This window comes from Pediculus humanus, genomic scaffold (assembly GCF_000006295.1).
Source record: "Pediculus humanus corporis 1103172108322 genomic scaffold, whole genome shotgun sequence".
Taxonomy (NCBI): domain Eukaryota; kingdom Metazoa; phylum Arthropoda; class Insecta; order Psocodea; family Pediculidae; genus Pediculus; species Pediculus humanus.
In genome coordinates, this window is record NW_002987891.1 from 1,304,038 (window position 1) to 1,313,120 (window position 9,083).

General features: G+C 34.9%; 1 protein-coding gene across 1 annotated transcript; it reads right to left on the reverse strand.

Annotated features, from left to right (window-relative positions):
• Positions 1-1,239: 1,239 nt before the first annotated feature.
• Phum_PHUM617680 (ubiquitously transcribed X chromosome tetratricopeptide repeat protein, putative) lies at positions 1,240-7,975 on the reverse strand (the record flags this gene model as incomplete). The annotated part of the gene is made up of 19 exons (XM_002433193.1): positions 1,240-1,425; positions 1,524-1,650; positions 1,747-1,957; positions 2,042-2,297; positions 2,377-2,539; positions 2,619-2,761; positions 2,851-3,053; positions 3,133-3,362; positions 3,476-3,824; positions 3,904-4,282; positions 4,370-4,582; positions 4,666-4,881; positions 4,975-5,086; positions 5,189-5,450; positions 5,532-5,632; positions 5,731-5,956; positions 6,045-6,173; positions 7,658-7,833; positions 7,965-7,975. The coding sequence occupies 19 exons, from the start codon at positions 7,973-7,975 to the stop codon at positions 1,240-1,242; spliced, it is 3,693 nt and encodes a 1,230-aa protein (XP_002433238.1).
• Between the last annotated feature and the right edge of the window lie 1,108 nt (positions 7,976-9,083).

Below are 9,083 nucleotides of genomic sequence, written 5' to 3' on the forward strand. Positions count from 1 at the left end.
TCGTTGATAAAATTATTATTTTGTTCATTGACTAAATTTGACCAACATCATGAGATTTGATTTGCTATCGGTGATTGCTACAAACAAAAAAATCAATCAATTTATATAGTTACAAATAATAATAATAATGATAAAAAAAAAAAAATGTTTTCCCCCCCGTTTTTTTTTTTTTTTTATATACATGTACATACAAAATATATATATATATATTTTTTAAAGAGCGAAACGAAGACAGAAAAAAAAAAAAAAAGAAAAAAGAAAATTGATACTAAATTGTACTCGTGATAGGAAAATTAAAAAATAAAAAAAGTCACGTGATTAATGACGCGCGAAAATAAAATTAAAAACAACAACCATCGAATCGAACAAACGAACGAATGATTGTAATGGTAACAAACTTTTTTCTCTTTTTTTTTTTTTTTCTTTTTCTATCTTTCTCTCACTCACTTTAATTCATTCTTTCATTTTATGAATGGATATATATGAGTGTAATATAAAACCCTGCCGCGATGATGATGATGATGATAATAATAATAATAATAATCGTAATTGTCTTATCACATAATTAATATTTTTTTTTTGTTAAATGTTATTGAATTATTATTATTATTATTATGATTCTAGTTATGATGGTGGTGGTGGTGGTGGTGGTGATGATGATGATGATGATGATGATGATGATGATGATGATGACGGCGGCGACGGCGACGACGTTAATCATTATTATTATTGTTATTGTGATGGTGATGGTGATGACGATGATGATGATGAAATGTTTCCTTTCTCTCTCTCTCTCTCTATCTCTCTCTTTCGTACGTAAATCCCCGTTAAGAACAAAACAGGAAGAAAAATCGTGCGAGGGAAACAACAACAACTGCATTCCCTATTCCTGTTTTTTTTTTTTTTTAAATTTATAATAATAATTCCTTTCTCCCTTTTTGTTAATTTGTTTCCCGATTTGTGTTTTTAATTTCTCCTAAACCATAAGAAGTGCCGACATTCACCTCCACTAAAAAACATTTTTTTTTTTTTTTAAAACACCATTAAAGCAAACAATTTGGTTGTTAATGATAATGATAATAATAAAATAAATAAATAAATAATTTAAAAACGATTTGCGCGCGCAAAAAAAAAAAAAAAAATCGTTTAAAGCAAGCAAGTAATAATAAGCAAACAAGCAATCCCTTTTTATCCCTTTTCATCCCGGTTTGTTAAAAAAAAAAAAAAGGTTAAAAAATTTTAAACATTACTTACCACGGGATGTAATTGAAAATTATCGAAAACCTGACACAGGTCGGACATTTTATATTCTTCTAGCGTAACGAAACCTTCCAATCCCGGGGATTGTTTCCTCGCGCAATCCATACAATGAACCACGTGCCTTTTCTCTTGTTCGCGAATGAACAATATATTGAAAACTTCAACCTTAAAAACAATAATAATAATGATGATGAGACTCGGGTCGGGAAGGAGTGCGGGCGGGAGGAATGGCGGGGGAGGGGAATTTCGTGCTTCCTACTTACTTCGCACTGTCCGCAATAATGCGATGCCTCATTCTTACCGCGACCGTGAAACCTAACTTCTATTCCCTTACTTTTAACTAATTCTAATATTATATAACAATGTTTTAACGTCCTTAGTAGGCAATTTCTGTAAGACAAACAAACAAACAAACAAACAAACAATCAAAATCAAACATTTTAGAAAGAAAAAACCCCAATTAATTATCATTATTATTATTATTACTTTATTAATTGAAACAATTTTGGATCGGACACTTTTATATTTCTAGCCAAGTTCCACGAGAGGTGAACCATGGGCACGATACTCTTAAAACTTTGGAGTTTGTTCCATTCGTACCGTTCTATCGCCAGTGAATACTGTCTCGCCGTTAACGGTCCGACGTTCCACGCTATATTGTTACACCAACCCACGGCTTGCACCCAATGAACACAACCTGATAATAATGATACTAATTTAGATTTGAATTTGTAAAAAAAAAAAAAAAAAACTCGATAAAACGATAAGGTAAAACACGAACCGGCGTTAACCCAAACCAAATCTCCAGGTTTTTGCAGAAATCTATAAACAGGTATGTTCTCATTGTACAAATCTTCTAAACTCGGCCACCAACTCCCGTGCAAATAACTCAAACCGTTTTTTTGACAAAGGGCTTGAATACCACCCCAATAAGCATCGGGCACGGCAAACCATTCGCAATCTCCCGGTCCGATGTTTATGTTTATGGAACAAAAATTGTTGTTTTCCTGGTGTCCGGGCGTTCGGGATCCAGGTACCTACTCATCGTTTAAAACGTTTTCGTTAATGTTACGATCGAATGATTATTATTATTATTTGGGTGTGCTAAAACGATACCTTCATGTACAATTGAACGGTATTCATTCCGAGAATGACGTGTCCGACGTGGGATAACATGTTACTCGCCGACACGACACGTGCAAACGCGGGAAGCTTCGTGAGTTCTTGTAGTTGCGGCCGCCATTTTCTTTCGTCGGACAAATCGACGTTGGTTCCGAACCTAAAGGTTTCACTCACAAACATTGAATGCTTTGTTCGAACGAACATAACGAAAAAACTTTTCATATTTGTTTTCGTACCTCAACATTTTCCTTTCTCCTATCCCTCTAACCAAACCACCCAAATGACCACCTTTTTTCCTTCTCACGTGATTACTCGAAGAATCTTTCGAATCCGAATCGGATAAATTAGATGCGTGGTTACTTCCTCTTTCTTGCTCTTCCTACACGTACACAATAATAATAATAATAAGTAATTACGTTAACGTTAAACCTTTTTCGTAAAAAAAAACATTTTTAACACACAGCCTACCCTAAGGCTTTCCTGAAAGCTCGACGCTTGGTACTGTGCATATTTAGCTATTGTGGTATGAGATCTGTGCGATATGCAAGCCCACGTTCTACGACCTTGAGAATCCGTATTCTCGTCCGAGGTTTGCTGCATTTGCGTTCGAACTTCGACAGAATGTTCGGGATTTGCTTCGACGAGAGTTTTCGTTGAAAACAAACCGAGATCTGTTGTGAGAAAATTTCAGGTACGTGAAATATAATAATGTAAAATCCACATTCGACTCACCGAATTGAATTATCGTACCTAATTTCAATGCGGCGGCCATTCCTCTTATCACCGCGATCGGATGCTTTAAACAAAATTCTTGGAGCTGAGGACTAAACGCGTCTTTTTTGTTGTCCAAATAAACGGATGGCGTGGGAGGGAGGAGTTGTTCGCTCGTCAATCTTTGAGGAGGAGGATCCGGTGGAGCGGGGGGCGGCGTCTTGTCGCTCACGACCGAACAAGACCCCGATAATTTTGTACTAATTCCTCTGTTTGTCCAAAAAGAGAGAGAGAGAGAGAGAGAGAGAGAGAGAGAGATATTAATTCAACCTTTCCCTTTCAAACCTTTCAAAATTAACACTACTCGATCCTCGTCACTTACTTGCATATTTCTAAAATTTTTTTGGCCGGCATATCAATGGTTAATTCAGGTTCTTTATCCGAAAAATTTTCATATTCAAATGATTCCTCTTTGAGACTTTCTATGAATTCTTGTTTTATTTCCACGGGTTCGATGACCGAGGATTCAACTTCCGTTTTGATTTCCGGAAGTGGTTGCGGCGGTGGCGGCGACGTCTTTTTCAATCCACCCGACGACGGAGGAGAACTACTCCTTTGCTTACCCGAACTCTCTTGCTTGAGTGAAGAATTTAAATTCGAGTTATCTAATAAATTCGAAGGCGAAAATGGACCCGAACTGAGGATTCCGGTACCTGAGTTAGCGGGAGGACCTGTTTAAAAAATTTTAATTAATGAATCGTTACAATTCGAAAATACCAAAAACCTTAAAACTCTGGCATACTCGCTCACCTGTAATTTCATCTTTTATGTCCAAATCGCTCGATTCGCTACCAAAATGTTTAAGTAAATCTTCGGCCAAACTCGTCGCGATGTCTTTCTGACTCAAAAGAGCCGTCAACTCTTGATCGCTCACCGTCAATTCCGTATTGGGAAATTCAAAGTTATTCGATTGTGTGTTGTTGTTGTTGTTGTTTGTTGTACTACCCGAAGATTGGTAAGACTGATTGGTAAATTGACCGTTTGTCTGATAATTGTTGTTGGTACGAGCGGGGAAACTTTGTTCCGTCGTGGCCGATTTGTACGGCATACCAGGAGACTGTTGAGTTGTGGGTACGGCAGCATTGCTACTCAACGGTTCGGAAAAATTTGTCTGCGGTGCAACGGTTCCCTAAAAAAAATTATAATTTTTTCAAAATAAAATAATTTACTTTAATAATAATAATAATAATAATAATATTATTATTTGTCCTCTCACCGTTTGAGTTGGAAGTCCGTAATTTTTCACAACTCCACCCTGGAAAGGTGTGCCGTAAGGCTGAGATCTATTTTGATTAGGATTTGGAGGCACGTGGTGTCCGGTACCGTTTCCGGCACTTCTATGCGATTGCGATTGCTGTTGCTGAGCACGCAATTGTTGTTGATGATGTTGCATCATTCGGAAATTTATTTGCAACTGCTGAAGAATATTCTAGAAAAAAAATTAATAATAAATTAATAAAAAACGTTGAATCGTTGACAATTATAACAAAGTTTTATTTTTTTTTTCTTTACCTGCTGTTGAACTGTTAAATTCCCGACATTTTGCTGCAAATATTCCATTGTTTCTATTTGCTGCGTGGTTAAATAAAATGAAGGCCTCGCCGTTGTTGGTGTAACGCCCGACGGTGGTTCAGTCTTAAAACGTTTATTGTTTCCAGGAGGGCCTGTTTGATAAGGCGGAGGAGTTGCATTAGGATGTTGATTGTTATAATTATTCTGTTGCCCCGGCTAAAAATTCAAAACAAAATAATAATAATAATAATAATAATAATAATAATCGAACTCGATTCGTAATTTATTTTATAACAAAACTAATCTCACTTGTGGATAAACTTTATGGTATGGTTGCTGTTGCTGTGGTTGTTGTTGCCTAGAAGACATCTCGGCAGATATCGGAAGGTTCCAAGCTTCCTCAATCGATGGCAATTGCCTCCTTTATTCACAAAAAAAAAAAAAAAAAAAAAAAAAAAAAATAGTTTTTTACACCTCATTTGACACTTGTTAAAAAAAAAAAAAAAAAAAAAAAACCACATACTTGCTCGTTATGCTTGGCATTGGTGAATTTTGCAAATGACTTTGTAGAAATTTAATTCTTTGGGTCAAGTTATGGTTCATTGGTGGCCCCTGTGAATTGGCGGACGTACCGCGGGGCGATATCGACAGCGGGGAATGCGTCGTACAATTATTATTATTATTATTATTATTATTTTTCGCGTCTTGATTATTCGATCCTCTCGTCGCGTTTACGTAACAAGCGTGAGCGTCACGAGGTTGATTGCAACTTTCGTAAAGTATACCTGAAATACAAAAAAAAAAAATTTTCATTTCGTTCATAACCCCAAATACTCATTTCCAACAAAGTAAAACAAAACATTTACCTAAATTAGTCCAAGCAGCCGTGTGTGATTTATCCAATTGTACAGCACATATGTACGCTTGCAAAGCATCCATAGGCTGATTTTGCTGCTGGTATAATACACTGAAAAGAGACAGAGAGAGAGAGAGAGACATAACAATTAAAAAATCATCATTATCATCGGTAGTTTTCGTCATCTCGCGTCGGTCAAACATACTCACCCTATCGAGCACCATGTATCCGCGTTTCCTTCGCTTTTTTCAACGGAATTCCTATAAGCTATGAAAGCGTCGTGAACTTTTCCTATGCTCGCATAACAACGTCCCAACAAATATAAACTTTGACCGCTTTTCGAATCCGCTTCGATTGATTTTTTCAAACTCTCAATCGCTTGATTTTCCCGGTAAACTTTTTCCCCAAGAGATTCCACACAGTGAAACATCCATCCTGAAAAGGTATATAAGAAAAACGTACAATGGGGACTCGGGGAATGCAGGGGAGAAGGGGGGGGGGAAAAATATTATCACTCACTCACCTAACTGTCTACATATATCAGCTTTTAAATGATTGGGCAATTCTTTTTCTTTTAATAAATTTTCATAACTATCCTTGGCTGTTTTGTACTTTCCTTGGACTTCGAATAAATGAGCGATGTGAAACTTGACTGAAAATAAATACATAAATAAATAAAGCGTTAATCAAACAACAACCATAATAATAATAATAAAGATTCAAATTTCGTACGAAAATAAATATTCCGTTAAAAATAGGTATATGCTAAATTATACGTGAGAGACATTTAATTTAATTTAATTTAATTTAAATTTTTTTTGCATATCTTCACCGTTTAAAACCCGTTATTTACCGTAACGAAAATGGCGTTCGTCGAGTATTTATAAATATAAAACACCCAACAAACAAACAAACAAACAAACAGACATCATCGTCGTCGTGGCAGTCCCGCCGCCGGCCACGTCGATTTTTTTTTTTTTTTTTTTTTCGTACCCCCTGCTTTTGCGTAAATTATATTTAGAAAATACAAAAATTATTTAATCGTAGAGGAGTTAAAATCACGCACCCTCACGCATAAAAATTGCGTGTGCGTAATGAAAACAACAATCGACCGAAAACCAACAGGAGAGAGAGAAAGAGAGAGAGAGAAAGAAAAAAAAAAAGAAACATTTGGAAAACGACCCGCTTCCCCCCCCTCCCCGATTCTTTTGATCGCAAATTAAATTTTCTTTACCCGAAGACACACATGCACGCACGCACGCACGCACGCACGCACACACACAAGAAAATAAATAAATAAAAAAAATTTACACGTTTCGTAATGAAATGGATGCCTTAAAAAGTGATTACGTTCGTCGTTAATACCTTTTAATCCCCTTTTAAAATAAATAAATAATAATAATAATATTAATAAAATGATATAAACATATATTATTATTATTATTATTATTATTATTATTATTATTATTATTATTAATACGCGACGTAATCTCTACAGATCGTGAAATTTTTAAATTCCTTCCGGTCTTGCGTAATTTTAAATACAATAAATAAATAAAAAGGTTCCGAATTTTATCATAGGTATACAGAAATAATAATGATGATGATATTAAAGAATAACAGAATGATAATAATAATGACGACTCCTCTTCCTTTCTTTCGCTCATTTAAAACAAAAACAAAAGCCAACGTTAAAAATTACGTACACGATTTATCGATTTCACTAAACCCGGGAGGGGGAGAGGGAGGGAGGGAGATGATGGGGGGCTTTAATAAATAATGACACGGCGGTAAATACCTGCGTGTGGGGGATAGAAAACTGTAAAAAAAAAAAAAAAAAAAAATTCCAAAATGATTACCTTTGGAAATGTTAAATTACATTTTTAGTGTCGAAGAGAGAAAGAGAAAGAGAAAGAGAAAAAGAAAAAGAAAGAGAAAGAGAGAGAGAGAGAGAGAGAGAAAGAGAAAAGGTTGCTTGCATGTCTCCTCTATAAATTACAGTTAGTGACTAACATCAACGCGGTCGATTATAATTCCGTGAGAAAATCTATCAAAAAACGCCGCGTTTTTTTAAATAAAATTAAATTAAATTAAATCAAAATAAAAAAAAAAAAATTTCTAGAATGTTCTTCTTACTTTCAACTTTAGAAAAAGAACTCGGACTCGAATCAATCAGACTGAGTTGTAAATGTTTCAATGAACTTTCCCAGTCATTTTGAACTTTGAACATAAGACCGAGACGAAGATGAACTTCATTGCTTCTAGAAAAACCAGGCTCGACGTAAAGAACTTGTTGAAATGACTTGATGGCCCTATAAAAAAAGAAAAAAAAGTATTATAATAATAATAATAATAATAATAATATTAGTTACGATCAAAATGAAAAATGGTCATGATAGCCAGGGGGGGGGGGATTGTTAATGTTTAACCCGTGACCACCGACATCAGCGCCATCCGCGAACAAAATCAAACTAATTAATCAAAATAAAATCAAACATTTTTTTTTTTTTCATTCCTCCATCATCATCATCATCATCATCATCATCATCATCATCATTGTCGTCGTCGTCGTCAACTCAAATCATTGGCTTTGCTTTACATAAAAAAAAAAAACAATTAAATTTCTCATGTGTGAGCGTGTTTGTGTGTGTGCATTAAAAGATAAAACAAAGAGCTTTGTAGAGAGAGAGAGAAAGGGGGGGGAAAGAGTAAAAAAAAAAAGCTGCTGATCTGAAATAAAAAAGATAATTACGGAAAAACGACAAAACGACAAACGACAAACAAGAAATAGCGTACGTAATTACCGTCACGGCACGTAAAAAACAAATTATTATTTTTTTAATACGTTTGTTTCTAAAGTAAATCGATTCGTTTTTAGCTGTAACAACCTAGAAAGAGAGAAAAACAAATGCAACAAACAACGTCGAACAAAAATGCAACAAACAACAAACAACTCTTGCAACAAATTTAATTTCTGTCGCCATTCTTTTCTACTATAGACAGAAAGAGAGAGAGAGAGAGAAGACAAAGTTGCAACAAATCAATATCGTTCGATTCGATTAAGCACCACCGCCCCCCCCCCAAAAAAAAAAAAAAATTAAACGGAAAGTGCAATTAGATCAGACCATGGGTGAAAGTTTTTTATACAACAGAGAAAATTTTTCAATTCGTTCTTTCATCATCATCATTATTATTATTAACAACAAACACAAACAAACGCAACGTTTGAAACTTTCTTTTCACCGACCAGTTATTTTCAATAAAAAAAAAAAAAGAACCCAGACTTCAACCGCTACTCTTTACCAATCCCACGATTTCGAACAACAACAACAACAACAACCACAAACAAACAAAAAAATGAAATGGAAAAGAGATTAATAACTTAAACGTTATGCAAAAAAAAAAAAGAATTAAAGTCGTGGAAAAACTCAAATCAGAAATTATCGGATAAGATAATTGATGATTATAAACGGATTTGAATAATATTTACGAGAGTTGCGTCACGGATAATTAACAACAACAACAACAACAACCACGACAACAACAACAAACTGGAATCGAA